Source organism: Leptosomus discolor, chromosome 6 (genome assembly GCF_034619465.1).
Source record: "Leptosomus discolor isolate bLepDis1 chromosome 6, bLepDis1.hap2, whole genome shotgun sequence".
Lineage (NCBI taxonomy): Eukaryota > Metazoa > Chordata > Aves > Leptosomiformes > Leptosomidae > Leptosomus > Leptosomus discolor.
In genome coordinates, this window is record NC_141396.1 from 7,228,216 (window position 1) to 7,249,723 (window position 21,508).

A 21,508-nucleotide genomic window follows, 5' to 3' on the forward strand; every position below is an offset into this window, starting at 1 on the left:
AAACCTTTCTCCCTTGAGATATCCCTTCCTCTAGTAAATCTCTCAGATAAGTGTTCCAGTACCTTATTTTTGATTAAGTTGATTTTCTGTGACAGTATCTGTTTAACTCTTTTACACAAGTTGTCCAGATGAATTTAGTTGTTCTAAATAGGAGATTTATGTTGAAACAATTATTTTTTCCAGCATTTAAAACCCACCTGTGAATAAAATACAGACAAGAAATCTGACTATTAATTGCTGGCTGGGAACTGAGGAATAACACCAAATAGTACGTTAGGTACAGAGGCCCTCAAAGGAAATTCTGTTAATGAAGAAGGTGAAATTATTATTAATGCTGAGTGGGGCAAGATAATTGAATCCTAAAAATTATAGCGTAGTTCAGTTTTGTATAATTTGCATATATCACTTATTCCCACAGTTGATTAATTTTGAGTAGCTATCCTCTGAGATTATCAATGAACCTCAGAACTGGGTAGCTGTACTGGTGATTTATTATTGTAACATACCTATTTTAATGGATTAATCGCTTTTAGACACTGGTAAAGGCGTTTTTGTTTCGTTATAAACATGATGTTCAGCCCTATTTTGGTGGTAGAGCATTTATAAAGTTCTAAAATAAAGTGTGTTTTCTACAAACTCCCCAGTCTGGGTCAATATGGAGATATATCTGTAGATATAGGGGGGCGGGATAAAAACCAACACACGCCTGTATGTCAGTAGGTTTGTCACCAATAGTACCACATGCGTTCTTAATTTTGAATACATGGGTTTTTGTTGTATAGGAATGTTATGTTTAATATAAATGCAGTCACCGAGGAAGCACTTTACAAGTCAAGTAGTCTACAGCTTTAAAATTTTGAACTATTTTTATTCAGGGAAAAAGTAATTTTACTTTATTTGCTATTATGAAAAACAAACTTGAAAACTTCTGTCTTATTTTCCAGAATAAATTTTACATAGAAACCAAGCTTAACAGAGACTTAAAAGATGACCTTATAAAGCTGTTTACGGAACATGTTGCAGAAAAGCACATTTACAACCTAATGCGTAAGTAAACCTATTGAATTTTTCTTATAATGGGAGTCTGGAAAACCGCTGTGCTTTCAGATATTGCAGAAATCCACAGCAAATAGGGAGAAAATGGCAAATAATTAGTGAACTAAAATACAAATTCCTTTTTAAGGCATCCACATGAAGAAATGTGGCCCACTTCATACAAAGTCATATTTTTGAAAAGAATGAGTTGAAGTCATGATTTTCTTGAGTATCTGAGGGAACCAATACATATTTTTCTATTATGACATAACCAATGTTTTTCCCTGGTGCTTATGCTGTTACTATTTAATTTCATTATGAAAATATTGACAGGTATCATTAAGAATGTGGTGAGTTCAAAGAATTGTGATACTGCTGGAATTAGTCATGATGTACTCGAGTACTCCCTGCAGGTTACCGAACTGCCTAATGCTGACAGCAGTTTCTCTGTTAAGCTGATGGGTTAATGCAGATCAAATATGCTTCCAGTGATGTGCTTCCAATCAAGTGCTCCTGTGGGTAACTCCTGTGGTGAAACGCTGAGTTTGCCTGTAACCCGCTGCCATCAGTGCGTGTTTGTGTGAGCACAGGGGCCTGGCGACGGGCCCGGTTACCTCCTCGAGAGGGCAGTTAGCGAAGGCAGAGGGAATCGGATGTGGCGTTCAGATTGGAAAAGCTTGCAGAGCGGTGAGCAGTTGACCAGTGTGCTGGGAGAATTGCAACTGGATAGTTCCTGTGCCCCGTGTCCATTCCGTGTCTAGCCTGGTGTACTCCTTTCCGTGACCCAGCCCTGTTGCAGGGTCTCTGTTTTCACCTAGCTGCTCCCCTCCTCCTCTCTCTGAAGCAGTTGCTATCTGTGTGTGAAGTGGAGACCAAATGACAGGTGATTAGTGCTGAGTCCATTTCTCCTTTTGCCTTTACTTGGGTAGTAATGCCCTTCTCTCTCCAGCGAGGGCTTGGGGGAAGGAGCTTTGCTATGGTTTTTAGGGTCACTGTGAGTTGCCATCCTGGGGGAACAGTGGGTGAACAAGGTGGCTACCCAGAGGTCAGGGAGCCTGGTGCCCTAGAATGATGGGAGATCATCAGCTCTGATGCCGTCTTGTTCTTGCCATCTGGAAAAGTCTCCCTAAGAAGAGCTTTTAGCCGTGTAGCAGATCAGGTCACCTTGGAAGTATTGAGGAATGCTCACCCATGGACCTGATGGTTTATTTTGTGCCAAAGAGGTTTCATGGACAGGATCATGGAAAATTCAGCTGATATTGCCTTAAAATTAAATACACTTAATTTTAAGTGTATGCATTTTTCATGCAATGAAAACATTAATGTGATTTAATTTTATTTTCCGTGACAAAGCAGAGGTAACACCAGTCAAGTATTTAGAACATAAGTAATGTCAGATGTGTATTGCTATGTAATTTGTTTTCTGTGGATGATAATATGGGAATCAAATAGAAATCGCAGGTGAACTATTGAAAGGAAAAGACCTGCGGTGTTGTGTGTGTGTGTGAATATGAAGTACTTCTAGCTCTGCGTTAGTTGCAGGAGTAAAATTTAAAAAAAAAATATTGAGAAATAAAAATAAGCTGTCACCAACTGTGTTTCTGGATATGAGGCTATTGTGTAATGAGCAACTTTCTTGGATTTAATTTCAGTATTACCATCAGTTTATTAAAACTAAGTTACTTAGTTTTTATCTTACTTGTAAGTACAATAATATATACTGACATGTATAAACTCCTAACTGTGATCTGACTTGGGTAAATCTTGGATAATAGGATCTTTAAATTGAGTTAAAGTATGCTTAAATAAAATTCTAAACTTGCCAACAGATTCCTGGGAAGTAATTGACACAGCACATGGTATAGTACTGTAGAGGTGCTGAAAAACTGCTAGTGTTGTATCATATTCTGCCATCCTCAGCTGTTTTTTCTAGCTTACTGAAATTTGGACCATAATATATAAGAATATTACCTTCATTTTTGGAAGTATAAGGGCTCTGTGAAAATAGGATGTAAGTCAGTGTTTGTTAATTGCATTATTTCCTGAAGTAATTGTCAGTGTGTGGTACTGTTTCCTGATATTTGATACAGATTTGGTTCAACAGAAAAGTGTTTTTTTTTTTTATTAGAGGGCGGGGGGGGGGGGGGGAAATAAGGTTTTGAGCGGGTATGCTTAGGAAATTAAAGTCGATGAAATTGTGGTCTATACAGAGAAATGAAATCCTGGGCTGTTTTTTAAAGAGATGCTGCAGCTGCCACTTCAGCGAGAAGCAGCATGCCTTGCCTCTGTTTTAAAAAACAAACCACAGAATCGGTTTAATGAGCTTGTGATCTGGACTCAGAGGACAAGAATAGCATCTGCTCTTGCTCTTGAAATTTGTTGCTATGTCTTTTTGTACGAAGGGGTTTTTGTTTGTAGTATCTTGTCATTCTATCAGAGCCTGGAAGCTGGCACTTCCATTTGAAGTTGTGTTCAGGAAGGACTGTAAGTACATTTCAGATTCATTTGGTTTAAGAAAAAGTTCCTGCTCCACTTCAAAAGACGGGGGAGGAAAAATGTCAGAAAAGCAGGGCAGCACGGATCTCTTCCTTAGTGTCTGATCTTGCTCAAACTCCCACTGGTTGAGTCTGCCCCAATCCCTGTGCTATGTGGTTGAAGGCAGGAAGGTGCAAAATGAGCTCCTGGTATAATGGTATCTGTGGTAGGAGCACTTATTTATTGTAGAATGTGGAGTGATTAAGGTGTGAATTCATTATTTACAGAAGAAATATTGCCTAAATGAACTTCACTTGGACAAATTTTGCATGCAGAAACACCAATTTGGTTCAAATTTTTTTTTTGATAGAGGAAATGGTTTTAAAAAAAAAAACCCTCTGCTATCTAGAGCACTTCTGAGCAGATAAAGTGAATACATAAAAAAATTATATAATACTTCCATAAACACAGTTGTGTTTGTGAAACACACTGACACACATTATTTATCAAGTCAATGCTCTTTAATTTAAAGTGGATACATTTGAACTAAGTGAATATAACCTGATTATTTTCCTTACAAAGCCAAAGCTGGCTCTTGCTGATAAGACTGCTGTATTAAATGGCTTGGGAGAAGTTGCTGTGTGCAGAACTACTTAACTGAATGTAACAAGCAAAGATACAGCATCATATTTACAAGCAGTTTCAGAAGTGGTGGTGGTGGGGCAAAGATGCAGGTAATAGCCCCTTGTCACTAGGGAAGGGATGGTGGAGAATGTTGTCTTTGTTCCTGCTAGAGTCCTGCCTGAGATGACTTTAAGCAGTAAAATTCAGAAGTATGCGTTTTCTCTCCTTATGCAGCCGCTGCCTTTTCTAGTAGGTTAGACCTGGGCTTCCTGGCCTGTAATCTCAGTGCCCTGGAAGCATCCTGCCTGATTGTTCTTATGTCTAGAAGAATGGCAGTTACTGCAAATTGTAACTGTCTTCAGTGGTGAAAATGAGGAACAGCTCCTGAAACATTCTACTTCTGGTACTTGCAGTAGGTAAAATTCAGTGGCAGAGAGTGTGTGCAGGTAACTGCTGCTCTTCTCTTCTAGGATATTGGCAGCTTAGTGCCCAAAACAGGCTTGTTTTTGAATCTGACAAAAAAGAAAAGCTATTAACAGTGTGCTGTTGTGTCTGCTTGGTAGATAGATCACTTGGTTTCCAGTTACAAGAGTTTGCAATTACTCCTCTTTCCATGATCTAAAGAAAGGAAGGCAAGTGCTAGGCTGGAGTCCTGCTCTGGGAGAGTCGATATGGTTCTCAACATCTCGATGTTGAGAAGAAAAGCAATGAAGTTATCAACTGGTTAGATAGGTGAAAGCAGTTTTAGAAGGCAATCCAAAGAAAGGAATTCTCCTTGCTCTTTGCTTACAGTGGTGTTTGTGGAGGAAGTGGGATGTGTCAGGTTGATTATGGCACTTCCAAATGAGTGGTAGCCTTCACATTTCACAGTAGTACTTCAGCCGTTTATATCTGTGTGTGTGCAAGCTGCTTCTTTCCTTCCATGTTAGTGTTTGAGTGCAGGAAGAGATTTCTGCTCTTGTAGGAGCAATGTACTGGTAGATACCATTCAATACAAGCAGCTTCTTCCCGAGAAAGCATTGACCTGTACTTCTGGACAGAAGTTACTCAACTAGGAAGTCAAGTGAACTCTATCAGAGGAAAACCAGCTTTTTTCAATGCTTCTGATTTTGTTCCTGTTGACTGGGGTAAGCAGTGAATATTTGCATGTTCCCATCTTTGATCTGTTGCATCAGGAACAGATCACAGAAATGGGTCCTCTTTATTCAGAGGAGAGGAAACCCCTTGGGCCATGGCAGAAATGCTATAGAATAAATAGGGCCTGAGACTTCATGGGTCGTAAAATTGTGATAACACGGCCTGTGAATGAGGCAATTCCCTGAAATTTACTGATTCAGAACTAGAGCATGGGCTTGAATACAGGTGAAAGGCAGGCAAAATAATTATTGAGGATTAAAGCATTAGATCTCAGCTTCTGGGCTGTCTCAGATTTTTGTTCATGATACATATCAAGATAATTACAGAATTAGCTACTGAAACCTGAGCATACAGAGCAGTTACCTGTATGTAGATTCTAATAGCATGTAGGCAGTTGTTAAATGTAGTTCTTCATGTCAGTGCTTGTGTGAGTTCAGAACTAAAACCCGCTGTAAAAATGGATCATGTGTAAAAGTAGCAGCTTTTCTCATGGTTTTCCAAGAAAAAAAATTTTGTGAAAAGTCTGGAGGAGGGGGAGGAATCACAGCCTATTTCATTATGTTCACAGTTTCTAATTAGTTACTGGGAAAAACTGTTCTCTAAAGAGTCTTACATACGACAGCTTTGTTTCTTCCCAGTTATGTCACTTGGATTCAGCTGTGGTGAAGAGATCTTCCTGCTCTGTTTTCTTGATTGTTATTTTTTTGCTAGAAGTATATTCTAGTTCAATAGAAGGGCTGTTTGTGTTGGAAAAGGCTTTCCTTTATAAAGATGTCAGGAAAGCTGTTTTCACTGCATTGGTGCTTTCTGAAAAGTATCAGAAAAAAATAGCTCAAAAGTTGGAGAAGATTGCTAACATGCTTCTGATGAGGCAGTTGTGCAACTGTCCTTTTTGGTTGCAGCAGGTACAAATTTAATACAAAATTACGGAGAATGAATCAACTTATAACAGTTAGAGGTTGATAAATGTAGCAGGAAGCATGTTCCCTGTGCAGAGACTTTCCCGCTGTTTGTGCAGTGGGTCAGCAGGAGAGGGTGTGTTGCGCTGCGGGCACCCGGAGCTACCTACTTAGCAGATGCGTTTCGCTCTGTTGACCTCCAGAAGCCTGTTGATCCGAGTGAAGCAACGGACCCTCGTACCTTTCGCTGTGTACTGCTATGACATAATGCCTTTCGTTAATAAATTCCAGATCTGGCTTTTGTTTGTGAGTATCCCAGGAGAGGAGCAGCAGTGCAAAAGGCTGAGAGGAGGACTGTGATTGATGCCACGTTCGTAGCCTGATTGTACAGCTCCAACAGAGAATGTGGGGTTTATTTTGATGTGTTGTGATTTTTTTTTTTTTTTTTTTTTTAATTCACTCTCCATGCCTCACCCTTTGGCAGAGATAGACAAGAAAAAGATGGATTGGATTGATTTTTTTTTTTCCGCCCTTGCTCTAGTTGGCATTTCTTTTTTCCCCCCTCCATTTTGACATCTGTCTCAAATGATCTGTATATGAGAAGCAAACTGTCATTGCCTTGACCCACAGTCTGCAGAAAAAAATCCCCTGAAAAGGGGGGAAAACACTTGTTATTTTTCAGCTTCTTACAGAAGGCATTGCCCCCAGCCTTTTTATGTGCTGCCCTTTTGGACTTACATTCAAGAAGTTGTTCTTCTTTGTGCTTCTCATTTCCATGTCAGACCTAATGCTTATTTTCCATAAGGAAACAGCAGCTAGTTTCATAACTTAACTTGTTCTTGAATGGCTGTACTGAGTTGGATTGAAAGTCAGTGTAGCCCAGTGTCCTGGTCTTGGCAAAAATGTGTAGAGGATCATTATGGGTTTGGTGCAGCAGAAGTCTGATGACCATGGTTTCATATCTTGAAAGTTTTGTGCCCTGTAGGAGGAGCTGAAAGCTTCCTTGCGTGGTTTAGGCTATGTCTACATCAATAAGTGGTTGTGGTGTAAAAGGAGCAGATCTACAGAGTATGAAAGGCCTACGTGTTAGTGTGAGGACCCAGTGTTCGCCTTCATACGTGTTTTGGAGAGGTCTATTTCATGCTTGCTAATGTCTGGTCCTGTGGACAGAATGCCAGTTCATAGTTCAAGCACATCTGATATAATCTTGCCCAAAAGGAATTAAATCCATATGCTCCAAGGCAGCTCTGTCATATGAACCAAGGAGCAGTAAGTGGGGATGATCAGTGAATTTGCTTCAAAAGCACATTTCTAATCTGAACTGAAGCATTGGTGTAGGATCTGCACTTAAGCATTTGAAGTGACTATTCTTTTTTCTTTGACACACAGAATGACTGCTGTGATGGCAGAGGCAATGTGTTCTTAAAAAAATGTCCCATTCGATTACTGAGACTCTTTCCTCCTGTAATATATTGGATGTTGCTCAGCCCCTAGGTGCTACTTTGCTTACTGCTTTCTTAAAGTGTACAGAATCAGTATAAGAACACCTGCACAATCTTACTCTGCGACCTTCATAAAGCTATACTTTTTAAGTTTAAGAATGATACAGAAAAATAAAATTATTTTTTTTTTAAAAAAAAGGCAGAATTACTTGCCTATGGAGTGACTTGCTTTCTGTCTTCAGAATCAGCCTATGTGTCTGGATAGGTAAAATGAAATGAGAAGATTCCTTCCTGAGGGCCTTCAAAATGAAGCAACGTAGGAGAGCGCTAGAAGAAAGTACTGATTCATTCCAGTTTATCTGTACCAGACTAAAATGGGGTGATTTCTGTTAGAAATCCTCTACAGCAAAATGCTAATTTGCTTTTTTCCCCAGCTATAAAGATGTTGATATATCAGTTTTGGACAGCAAATGTTTTGGGGGGTGAGAGGGTGCTATAGAGTAAAGGGTACATTTTGAAATGTAGGGAAGGGATGCATTTATTATTGAGTTCTTCGTTAAAAGTAGTTTTTACAGATTTTTGTGCATCTACAAGATTTTGAACCTATTCAGTGTTTCACTTCTATCTTATTCTACATAGGCAGATAGTTTAATCCCATTACCTCCACTTCATATTCCCACTCTAACCTTAAACCGATATTTTCCTTCCTTCATGTCTTCATTCCAGATATTGATAGACAGAGATAACTGGTAGTGAAAATCAACTGCGGTGTGTTCCACTTCTTTTCCAGCTTGTGGGGAGTGTGCTGGGGCTGTGCTGTTGCAGGATAATCAGCCGTTCCTCCTCCTTCAGACCACTGAATTGGCATGTTCACGTCAGTCTGTTCTTAGGGCTCAGCAGGTACCCCTACCCTCTCAAGGGCTGTGTAGGATAGCTTTTGTAGCTATTAATCTTTCATATACCTTCTGTGCTCTGCAGATCTGATAGAATAATCAAGAATAACACACCAGTTAAGGGTGGTAACACTAATACTGAAGTGGTAGCTGTGACTTGACAGGGCAAAGTAATTGTATTGTGACCATATTGAAAACACTACTGCTACCAAGTATTATAGAATGTGCTTATATTCTTTAAATAACATAACCTACACACAAATTTTGTCACTGAACTAAACTTTTCATCAAAGGATTAAGTTATCTTAAAGAGTTGCAGAAGTGTTTCTTATTTTTCTTGTTTCACGTTGATTAAGCTGCAGCACCTCAAAGTTAGGGAGCTTTTTTAGTTGGAAAACATATTCTTAAATAATGACCGTCATGTTTAATCTGGCTCTTTGGTAAAGAAATAGGAATAACGTTCCTGTTTCAATAAGCCATTAAAATATTGCCTTATTTTCCAGTTATAGAAGTCCAAAAGTCTGTATTTCTGTATTTATGGGTTTGTTTTTCATGTTTATTCTTGTTACAACACTGAATATTTTCCATGTGATTTAAGACTTGGGATTTTTATTTTGTAGCATTTTTATTGGATACTTAATAAAGCTTTTGGGCTATGTAATGAATACTTCAAAAGTGGCTTCATTAAATGCCTAGTGGTAAATGCTTAGTAATAAATACAACTTTTAATGTGTTTTTTTTTCTAACCTACATTTTAATTCATTACAAACTCTTGAAGAATTTAACTTGCTAAGAATTTATTTTTAGTTCTGTTTAAAAGAAAGTAAGATGCAGAATCATGAGGAGTTTGATGTAACTGCAAATCTGAGGGTTAAGCCAGAGGGAAGATTGCTTTTCATGCAAAAGGCTTTTGAAGTTGTGGATCGATAGTTAACGTGTACAAATTGGACCTGAGTTAAACTAATGAAAAGGTAATACATGATCAAACTCCATCAGTCAATTTAATAATAAAATAGGCAGCAGGCAAAAAAACCAACAAACCCAGAACCCCAAAGAACAAAAAACCTGACCAACCTCCCAAAAAAACCTCAAGCCAAACCAACAAAAACCTACAGCCACATCTTGGAGATGTCAGCCGTAGCGGTTCCCTTCCTACTGAATTGCAGTTGGCATGTGGGGTGCAGTCAACTGCTTTGCATCAGCCGGATTTGGGAGTAAAGATTGGGGTACAGGAGCTGTATTAAAGGTGCCTCTGATGTTACCACCATGAAGTAGAAAGGTATGTGTGGTCAGATGGACCTGATATAATTTAGCTGAGAGAAAGGTAATTTATTATACTATAGATTTGGCTACATGTGATCTGGTCATATTCCTGAAGGACAGAACTGCCAGGTGAGCCTGTGCTGTTAGGATTTGTTTGGGCTGTGCAGTGGTGATGGCTCCATCGTTTCTGCTGTGCATCCCTGTATATCTCAGTTGTGTAAGGGCTCAAGTTCTGTGGAAATAGCAAAGTTGTTATTCTGCAAAATAATATATAAATATTGCATATATATTGGAATTAAGTACTAAAGAGCGCAGTTTGTGCAATGGGATAAACATCTCTGGAATACATTTATTTTACTTTGTGGCTTCATTAAGCGATCAGTTCTGCTTCTGTTGAAGACTGGAGAGCGACAGCTGACTAACACCTTGGTTGTAGAAGCTGTTGGAGTTGCTTTTCATGGGAATACACTTTATAATTCTTTTAAGTGCATCGTTGAATAATTACAACTTTGAATACATCTGCCTAAGCCATACTTATGTATGATTTGTTAAAATATCTTACTTTGAAGTTCTATTAGATTACTGCAAAGGGAGGAAAAAAATCTTGTGTGCTAACATGCAAAAATTTTGCTCTTCTGCCAGAAAAATTGCATGTTTTCCAAGCAAAATAAATCTGTTTTGAAAGGAATGTTGGAGGATAGAAAAAGGTTTGTAGAATAGCTAACTCTTAGTTTTTGCAAGTGAATCTTGAGTTATGAACAAGTCAGTGTGAACTTGTAAGGTATCTGCTACTGTGGGAATTACTGGGGTCCTGGATCTTGCCCCAAGTACCCCACTGTAATTAGGAATTAGCTTAAACCTTTGCTGAGGGGCAAGCTTCTTCATAGTATCTCAGAATGGTTTGGGTTGGAAGGGACCTTAAAGATCACCTAGTTCCAACCCCCCGGCCATGGGCAGGGACACCTCCCACCAGACCAGGTTGCTCCCAGCCCCATCCAGCCTGGCCTTGAGCACTGCCAGGGAGGGGGCAGCCACAGCTTCTCTGGGCAACGTGTCCCAGTGTCTCACCACCCTCACAGTGAAGAACTTTTCCTTAATATCTAACAGAAATCTTCCCTTTTACAGTTTGAAACCGTTACCCCTCGTGCTATCCCCGCCCTCCCTGACCAAGAGTCCCTCCCCACCTTCCCTGCAGCCCCCTTTCAGCACTGGAAGGCCACTAGAAGGTCTCCCTGGAGCCTTCTCTTCTCCAGGCTGAACACCCCCAACTCTCTCAGCCTGTCCTCATAGGGGAGCTGCCTCAGCCCCTGAGCATCTTCGTGGCCTCCTCTGGACCTGCTGGAGCAGGTCCATGTCTTTCTTGTGCCGAGGGCCCCAGAGCTGGACACAGCACTGCAGGTGGGGTCTCACCAGAGCAGAGTAGTTGTTTGCAATAGTGGAGTAACTCAGTTACTGCAGGGTACCTGAACTGCTGCAGGTTCATACCTCACTTACTCCTATATGGTTCATTCATCGTTCCTCAAAAAAAATCCCGAGGCCATTCTGGGTATTGTTTCTTACCTCGGTTCAACAATATTTCAAAGCATCTTGTATCTTTCTGCAGTTAAAGCATTTCATCATGGGAACCCACACTCCTCTTCTTTGATTCTTCCATGAGTTATTTTGAAGACTATTTGCAGGTTAATTAACTTCTTTGCATATTGGTTACTTAGTCTGTAAAAATGCAGTATTAGTTCATAAACACAGTGGAGGTGGTCAGATAGTATCGTAGTGTCATTACCACTGTCATTCGTCTGAGGTTTAGTTCTATTCTGCCTCGCCCTGCTCTTTGTGAATGCCGCAGGCGGAGGGTCTGGGAGTAGGTAGAAGGAGTCTGTGCAACTTCTGTGTGGTAGAGTCTCCTTAATTATTCTAATAAAGCAAGAGCCAAAGCCTTAACATTTAGAGGTCTTTTGAAAGACTGTAAAGTAACAACAGAAGTAACTTCAGCATGTCTGGCACAGCTGTTTCTATTCTATGATTTTAAGTGACCTTCTCTTAAGAAGTAATACAGGATTGAATGTTTGGGTAGGTTTCATTGCAAAACTGGGGATGAATTTGTACGTGAAGAAGTTTTACATTTTTTATCTATTTACATGTTTGTCTATAAATCTGTCTTGCTCATCCTTATGGAAATCGTTCTGAAAATACATAACCTACGGCAGTGCTATTCATACTTCAGGTATTGATATCTAGCTTTTGGAAAAGGTATAGGCTGGATTAGTTTATACTGTATGGTTTAAGGAATAGTATATTCTTTTAGTTTTCTTTATTGAGAAACAGCAAATACATGCCATTACTTAGTTATATTGTTGTTGAAAATAATACCATCATGCTTGTATGTACTGACTGTAAATCAGGAGTAATTTAAATTTGCATTATTGCATGTGGTGTAAGCAGTTGCAGAAACAAAGATAATGTTAATTTCTGAAGCTGCAATAAAGTGATGAAGACTATACTTCTGTAGGATTGATCTCCAGATCTTCCACTGATTTTATTCATGAAATCCCTTTAAATTTTTAAATTTTTCTTTGTCTATGCTATCTACTTGTTCTATGTTATTTAAAAAAAAATAAATTGAAAGATGACAGTACATGCGACTGTGTGCTCAGGGTATAGGCACCGTGTTTCGGATTTTGTCCGTAGGTGAAATAAGTATTGACCTGCAATTTTCCATTGACTCAGAGGTATCCAAGTAGTCAGATGCCCTCTAGTTAGTTATGTAGTTGAGGGCAAGTGTAAATACTTGGGTTTGTCCCCAAAGCAATTCTGAATAGCTTCTTTCTCTTCCACAGTATGTATGCCCTGTACATGTACAATTATATAAAGTAGCTTCGGAAATATTTTTAAATTGCTTTTGCCAGTTATAACTTGAATACTACTGGCGAGCACAGTTTTCAGTTTATCAAGAATAAAATCAAGAAGCTCTGTTAATTGAATTGCTTTTTAACGTCTATTAAAATATTAAAGTGACTTTTAACTCTGGACTTTGTGATCTTTAAGTCAGTATTAATTTGTAGGCTTATTTTAAATAACTTGTTATACATAGCTTTGGAATGTAATGTGGTGTGTACATACAAGGAACAAATTTAGAATTCTCTGGACACTTTACAAATCTATTGGTGAAGCTTATGCTGAAGTAGCTACAGTTTTAATTAAATATATATGTGTATATACACACACATTGTGTGGATTGTGCATTACTGCCTGCGTATCTTCCTTATAAAGCATTATCCCCTTTTTAATTTTGTGATTTGCAACTTTCCTGGCTGCCAAGAGGCTGTTTGAAAAATATTTAGGAAAGAGGCTGTAAATATGTCATTACAAAACAAATCACAGGCTCTCACACCCTCAAGGCTTCAGCTGAAAGTGCTTTAAAGACGGTTCTTTGTAAAACAAATTCATCTGTGACAGTTAAATATAACCACTTTGATTACTTGGAGGTTAGAAAAAATACTTTCTTTTTTAATCTCCCTATTACACGAGCCCCTTAAAGTGTTTTGCAAAAGAAGAACATGCTACTGAAGATTTTTCTTTTTATGGTAAATACGATAGTGGCAGATGCTGCAGCTTAGCAGTTTAAAACCCAGAGTGTCTACAATGTAAGCACAAGAGATATGCCCTTTAGGTGGAATTGTGAGAGTTGTTTCTCTTCTACGTAGTGGGTACAGAAAGGTGTATATACTGCTCAACTCCTTTGTAGAAGCATAAAACCTGAAAGGCAGCAGTTGGTTTAAACCTTATTGATGTATATTTTTTTGTTGGTTTCTGCCATTCAGATGAGTGTACAAACCCCAAATAAATACAAGACAGGCTAAAGACGTGGCTATTGTAATATACGCAGTAAATCTGCAATTACCAGGTTTTTCCACAAGAGGAAGATGCAATTATTGCAGAAGAGACCAAAAATGAAATAGAAGTGTTCACTTGTGTTTAAAAGAATAAACAACTTTGCTTACTTGATTTTTACTTTTTTTTTTTTACGTTACTTGCACTTCATTCATAGACTTGCAGTCCAGCCTTAGTTTTGTGGGCAAGATGCTAAATGCTGTAAAGCGAGGATTTGTGGATCTCCAGGTGTTTAGCACACTCAGTTTGAGAGTGCTTCTAAAAATAAATTGTTTACTTCAGTTCTGTACCTGAATATTTAGAGCTGTCGCTTGCTTGGTTTTTCCTCAGAACCCCTGCTGCATGTCTGAAAATGGATGAAGAATAAGTTATTTCACATTCTCATCGTACATAATTTGAACAGAATGCTTTATTTAAAGGTGGTGTTTTATAACTTTTGAGAATTGTCAGTCAGATACCTGGCTGTTTCCTATGTGAGGACATCGGATAACAAAAAAAAGACAACTACTGTATTTCTTTGATATAAAAATGTATGTGTAAGAGCCTATATTTCTTGATGAGAAAAATGGCTAATTCTCTTAATTTTATTTCAGCTTTACTTTTGGAAGCTCAGTCAACGCCGTTTCAAATAACTCCTTCAACCATGGCAAATATTGTGAAAGGCCTGTATACACTACGACCAGGTAAAGAAAAATGTTTCTAGGAGTCTCGTGTACTGTGGTTGTGAAACGTTTTCCTAAATACGTATGTAGTTGCTGTCTGTCTAATGCACATTTAACAAACAAATGTGCATTGTGTTCTGTCTGTCGTAATGCTTAGTTCTATTGTTCAAAGGCCCTGGTTCTTCTTTCTGGTCCATCTCTGTGACCTGCACAAGGTACCATGTGAATACCAAATTCATTTAAAAAAACCCAACCCAACCCTCTTCTCTGGAGCCAGAGGGAAGACCTCTTCTTTTGGTCTGTAGAAATAAAGAAGGAAGGCTGTTTAATGAGGCAGTCATGGCAGAAGTTTAGAAGTATTGGTGAAAGTTACGTTTGAGTCGTACTTCAAACGGCCAGCTCTTGACATGAGATGAATGACTGTTTCTTCTCTGAAGCGATTATTTGGCTGGTATTATTTCATGGAAGAGCTTAGTTTAACTTATGAGTACATCATGACATCTTGTGCAACAACAGTTATATTGAGAGGAAAATGGTGTTGCAGATTTTAATCAATTTTGTACCAAAATCTTTGGTTCTGTAAGTTTTGGAAAACTGAGTAGAGCTCTAGCCTGTGTTTGAAAAGACTTCAGAATCAGAGTATTCACAATACCTGTAAATAAATAGTACCTGCTTCCCTTCCTTTGCAATACTGAGACTTTTTTCTTACCTTGGTGTGGCCAAGTGAAGGACTGTGTCTGTGCTTCAGTCTGTCTTTGCTTTGCAGTTCCCATTTACAGAAATAGAAATGAGGATGAGAAAGCTTTACAAAATAAGCCCTTTTTTGTAGTGCAATGTTTAGCATGTATACAAGATAGGAATGTGGTGGGACCCTCCATTTACAAAATGCATGGATAAAGCACTTTCAGTAAGCAAGGATTATTTTTACAACAGCGCAGTTAACATCCTACCATCATTTTGAAGGCAATACTAATTTTATTTTTATAAGCTGTTCAGTACCAAAGAAAGGAAGGATATATACGTAAGTATAAAAGCATAATTCTTCTGAAAGCAGCTTAGTATGGTTTTGTTGTTCCACACTTAATATTGTAGATGATGGACTTGTGATTTCCCAGTTGTCCGTTTCAGATAATCCCTATCTTGCTGTCTACTTCATAACACAACAGATGGTGGTTTGGGTTGGTTTCATGGGTCTAATCAGATTTTGAAGAGTTGTCTTATGTCTATAAGGTCTTTAACTATAAAAAAAATGTACAGTTTGTGATACCTGCTTTCCTCAGCTGGGTACGAAGACCCAGGTGATTGACTGTAAGCTGTTGCCTAAACAGATACACATTTGTTGTAATTACCTGCTCCTCAAACTTCTCAGTCTCTGAGAAAATGAGGAACTTTCATGTTGTTCCAACCAGAAGAGCACAGGATAGACTTCTTCATGTAAAAGGCTGTCGTTGGTGGTTCTGGTTCTTAAGGATGAATGCTGAAACAATCAGGGCAAGAGGTCCTCTGGGGTAGTGCTTCCCACTTACTCTGTGGGACATGCTCTATTGGATGTATCGTGAGATCTGGGGAGCAGATCACTGGGGAAGTAAAGCAGCTGATGTGGCCAGTGGGAGGTGCTGGGGGATTAGAGCAGCACTGGGAAGCATCTGTTTAGGCAATGCAGAGAGCAAAAGGAGAAGCGATGCTGATGTGACTGGTGGCCATGGGCTTTCTCTTCTCTTTCTCTTTTTTTTTTTTTTACTTCAAGTTGAAAGTACCTGACAGCTGTTAGTCTTCAAATGTTGGCAGAGAAGACTGTCTTCTAATTCTAGCTTCAGCATGTGGTGGCTGTAATAGAAAAGGCTGAAGCCTGGGCAGGTGCTCAGGCTGCTAGTTGGCCCACTTGAATTTAACTTGAATTACTCTCTTCACCTCGCCTATAATGATCTGGAGTGGCACGAAATACCCTTACCACAGTATTTCATGTTGTGAATTCCAAGTGAGTTTGTTAACTTGGCTAAATTCTTCAGTAGTAGTAGGTTTTTAGTAGGTAACACGTTCTGTGTGATTCCTTTTTACTGTATTCCGTAAGATGAAAAGTACCATTTCATGTCTGCAGAGTTTTGGTCTGGGGGTGGGTGTGTGTGTGTGTTTTGTTTCGTTTTGTTTATTGAGTGCTGCTACGATCTGGTGGATCTGGGGAACTACAGGCCTGTTGGTCTGACCTTGGTGCTGGGGAAGGTTATGGAGCAGGTCATCTTGAGTGCCATCATGTGGCACATACAGGACAACCAGGTGATCAGGCCTAGTCAGCATGGGTTTATGAGAGGAAGGTCCTGCTTTACTAACCTGATCTCCTTCTGTGATGAGGTGACCCGCTTAGTGGATGAAGCAAAGGCTGTGGATATTGTCTTCCTAGATTTAGTAAAGCCTTTGACGCTGTTTCCCACAGCGTTCTCCTGGAGAAACTGGCTGCTCGTGGCTTGGACAGGCGTACTCTTTGCTGGGTGAAAACCTGGCTGGATGGCCGAGCCCAAAGAGTGGTGGTGAATGGAGTTCAGTCCAGTTGGTGGCTGGTCACAAGTGGTGTTCCCCAGGGCTCAGTGTTGGGGACAGTTCTGTTTAAAATCTGTATCAATGATGTGGACCAGGGGATTGAGTGCACCCTCAGTAAGTGTGCAGACAACACCAAGTTGGGTGAGAGTACTGATCGGCCTGAGGGCAGGAAGGCTCTGCAGAGGGATCTGGACGGGCTGGACCGATGGGCCGAGGCCAATTGTATGAGACCGATGGGCCGAGGGCCGGGTCCTGCACTTGGGTCACAACAGCCCCATGCAGCGCTACAGGCTGGGGATGAGGGTCTGGAAAGCTGCCCGGTGGAAAAGGACCTGAGGGTGCTGGTCGACAGCCGGCTGAACATGAGCCAGCGGTGTGCCCGGGTGGCCAAGAAGGCCAACAGCCTCCTGGCCTGTATCAGCAATAGTGTGGCCAGCAGGAGCAGGGAGGTGATCGTGCCCCTGTACTGGGCACTGGTGAGGCCGCACCTCGAATGGTGGGTGCAGTTTTGGGCCCCTCACGGCAAGAAGGACACTGAGGTTCTGGAGTGTGTCCAGAGAAGGGCAGCGAAGCTGATGAAGGGTCTGGAGAACAGGTCTGTGAGGAGCAGCTAAGGGAACTGGGGCTGTTCAGCCTGGAGAAGAGGAGGCTGAGGGGAGACCTTATCGCTCTCTACAACTGCCTGAAAGGAGGTTGGAGTGAGGTGGGGTCGGTCTGTTCTCCCTAGTAAGAAGTGACAGGGCAAGAGGAAACAGCCTCAAGTTGTGCCAGGGGAGGTTGAGATGGGACATTAGGAAAAATTTATTTACTGAAAGAGTGGTCAAGCACTGGAATAGGCTGCCCAGGGCGGTGGTGGGGTCACCATCCCTGGAGGTATTTAAAAGACGTGTAGATCGGCCACTTCTGGATGTGGTTTAGTGGTGGACTCGTGGTGTTAGGGTAACGGTTGGACACAGTGACCTTAAAGGTCTTTTCCAAACTAAATGGTTCTGTGACTCTATGATGAAGGAGGGTAGTGTGTTGTTTTTTGTTTAAACCACCTGTGGGCTAGATAATGATTATTTAGTGAGTTTGCTGATTAAAGACTGTTGAAGCTTGGCATGGACCAAGTAACCATATGTGGGAGTTGGATTAAAAACTCATGAAGTGCCTTACTGAATAGATTTAAAAGCATCCCTTTTTTCCAAGTAAAGATGAAGTTTAAGATACCTGCTGCAACCTCTGAAAAGTCTGGCTTCAGAAATAATTGAGAAGTATTTATTTTTTAGAACTTCTTATAGAGTTGCTAGAAACCCAGCTTTCATCTTTTGCTCAGTCTTCTGTGTTTCTTACCATCAGCCTTCAAGCAGCTTTAAGGTAAACTGTCTTTCTTCTGTGAGGCAGTTTTCAGTGTAGTGAAATTAAATCACATGTCTATCTTGAAGCTAAACTAATACAGGGTCAAATTATATAATGAACTTTAAAAAGTGTTCATCTAAGCTTTTGAAGATCAGTGAGAGAATTGCGTTATTTCATTTGAAATGGGGGATGGAGAAGCAGGGTTGTACAGTGATATTACTGTGCTTTCTTAGAAGTAAGGCTCAGGGAAGAGAGGTGTAAATTTTGTGAATACTCTTCCTGGAGTAAAGTCTTACACATGATCTGATTATCAAGGTGAGTTTGCTGATCATCAGTGCCTGATGTGTCAGTGTCCAGAGACTCAACAGGCCCTGTGAGATGCAGCAAGAGCTCAATTTCAATTTGATGATGAGGTTGGTAACCAAAACAAATAGTAATTCCTTTATCTACATGTAAATCTCTGATTTTTAACTGGCTGATTATTTGTTCTGCTTTAAGGCTTGGTTTCTGTGGGCTTGGGGTTTGGTTTTTGTTGTTTTTTTTTTTTAATTTAAATTCCAAATCCTAAAATGTATTTGAAGTAGAGCAAAGTTACATTTGTCAAAGAGTAAAATTTTCACAAAAGATCTCTTCCACGTATTTTATTGTTGTTTTTACTCTTATTACAGAATGGGTACAGATGGCACCAGCTTTATTTTCTAAATTCATCCCAAATATTCTGCCCCCTGCTGTGGAATCTGAGCTTCAGGAATATGCTGCTCAAGACCAGAAACTTCAAAGAGAGCTTATGCAGAATGGATTTACGAGGTAATAATTCTTAGTCTTCAGTAGTAATTGTGCTGGACAGTGCTGAAATGGTAAAAATGGATGCACCTGAAAAGTATTGAAGAAATAATTTAAGAGTTAATAAAGAACCGTCACAACTTGTTATCTGAAATAGGGCCTTATTTTCCACGTGTTCTGAGCACTACCGACCTTGCAGATGGGAACAAAAAGTAGATGACCAAAGTAGTGAAATATCTTTGTGAAACAGATCGCTTACAGTTCATGCCTCCCTGTGTTTTGACTGCGCTTCTAATGCGTGATCAGGCTCTTGTTCAGCCTTTACTTTGGCCGTTTATTTTCTGTAAGCTGCCTTTTTTTCATGATGCTTCTGAAAATGTCAGTGGCTGACTTCTCTTCATTCCACTTTCAGAGCTATTTATATAGTCAAGGTGTTTATTTTAAGTAGGCATTTCTCTTCTGAATGTTGAATTGGGGCGGGAGGTGGGAAAGAACAAACACTAAAAGAGACAGCGGAGAATGTCCATAACCTCTGTTGTTCACTCTGGGCTGTGCCTGTTGCTCTGTGGTGTTCTATGTCACTGCCTAGAGAGAAGCACAGCGCTCCCACCGCAGCAGTGTACCGCTTTTGCAGTAGTAGGACAAACCAAGATCAGGCTGGGGAAGCTGTCATGCTCTATTCCTGAGAGGATCGTTTCTGCATGAAGCGAATATATCTTCATCTTTCCTGGTGCCTGTGCAGTGCTGAGAATCGGGTCCTGTAGTTTGAACACCCACTAGATGTGAATGTGTTTAGTGTCTGATGTGATCCTGGATTTTGTACTCTGAGGTAGTTTTCCTTGAGTCTCTCTCTTCAAAGCTTGGTAAATTATTGAGCTTTAGAACTCTACTACTGACTTGAATGTAAATTGTACTGTAGTCACTCCTTGTAAGGCTTTCTGTTGAGGAAAATAATTTTGTCATAGATACGCGTGACTTAAGACACTAAAAACAAGGCCATAAGAGCTTGGACTGAGAAAAGCAGTGCATTTGGCCCAAGAAATAGAAGTCTGAGATGTTGAAACTGAGTAGGCATATAATGCTGACAAAAAAGTGCAGTGCGCAGAATGAAACAAAAACAGGAACATCTTAGTTTTGTCTAACTTTCAATCTTACTAATTCTTTAGGTGGCTTGTAATAGTTCTGCTTACAACTGCATTTCACCAGTTTCACACTTCACAGAGAATTTAAAATGAAATTTCAAGTAGTAACAGTCCATATCCACAAAAACAGTTGGTTTCAAACCCATATTTCTGTAGGTGCCTGAAAATAAGACAGGCATATCAGCTTGGCTGTGAAGTTCTTTAGCAGATACTGTGAGAAGGGTTACAGCATAAAAGGCCAGGAAGGGTATTGGGAAGGGTAGTGACCACTGGGATCCTCAGAATATATTTTAGCAACTCCTCTTTTATGCAGAAAAGTAATTCTCTAGCACTGGAACCAAAGCACATCCATAGGAAACTGTTTTTGTCCTCTGTGATAGGTGGGGACAAGGAAGAGATGGGGGCTTGAGGACAGTCATACGAAGGACTAAGTGAAGGTTTCTGTGCCACCCAGTGTTTGCAGAATCTAATTTCTAAGAGTTCCTCTTCCTTTCAGCTTTCTACAGTACGGGATCTTCTGGGTATTGGACATGTGAAGAGTTGTGGTATGCCTTGTAGGTTTAGAAAATTGGCCCACCCTAGCCCATGCCTCTGTGCAACTGCTGTTTCGATGTAGCTTGCTTTCGATTTATTAAATAAAAATGCAAAATAAAACTTCACAGTGGAGTACTGATTGATGGCATTTAGTCTCTGATGAATATGTTTTGCACAATGTATTTTATATGGTTGTTCTGCTGGGGAGTCAGTGCAGTCTGCTAAACATGAAGGTGATAAAAGTGTTAGAGTCTGTCATCACTAAAAGAAAACTGAGGTACTGATGGTATAATTTGCTACATGGCGGTTTGCCATGGTATTTGAACTGCATTTTGCCTTGAAATGTATTTCAAGACGTAATATGCTTCTTCCTATGTTCAGGAATATAGGTTATATTTATTTGCAACCTTTCAGAATTGTTCTGAGGTTATATTCCTACACATATAGATGTACATGTTTATTTGTATAAGAGGGTTGTTTTTCTCTTTTATCAAGGAGTGTGCCCAGTCTGTTCTCTTCTGGGTTAGCATGAAATGTCATCTGTTCTATAATTGTGCCAAAAACCAGTGATAGTTTTGCACTTCCTGCAGCAATAACAATGAGGAACACAGCACAGTGAGGTGTCTTCATCAGCGTTAATAGCATGTCAGGTTCTAGTTGAAATAGTCCGCTTATCAACACGATTAAATACTATTGTCGCAGAAAGTAGGAACACAAGCCAGTTGTTTTGTGGTATTTCTCTTGTGAAAGACCTTAATCAAGGCATAAACAACAGGTCCATCACCTTAAGAGTGGTTTCAGGGAAGAACACTTCATGTTATTAGAAAAAAACACCCCAATTTCTACCAACTTCCAGCA

General features: G+C 40.0%; 1 protein-coding gene across 2 annotated transcripts in view; it reads left to right on the plus strand.

The window, feature by feature from the left end:
- CACUL1 (CDK2 associated cullin domain 1) overlaps positions 1-21,508 on the plus strand; it is a 51,455-nt gene that overhangs the window by 27,007 nt on the left and 2,940 nt on the right. For both annotated transcript variants that reach the window (XM_086466717.1, XM_086466718.1), the window contains 3 exons: positions 945-1,047; positions 14,250-14,339; positions 18,860-18,998. In XM_086466717.1, coding sequence (XP_086322843.1) covers positions 945-1,047; positions 14,250-14,339; positions 18,860-18,998 — 332 coding nt within the window. The remainder of the gene's footprint in view (positions 1-944; positions 1,048-14,249; positions 14,340-18,859; positions 18,999-21,508) is intronic.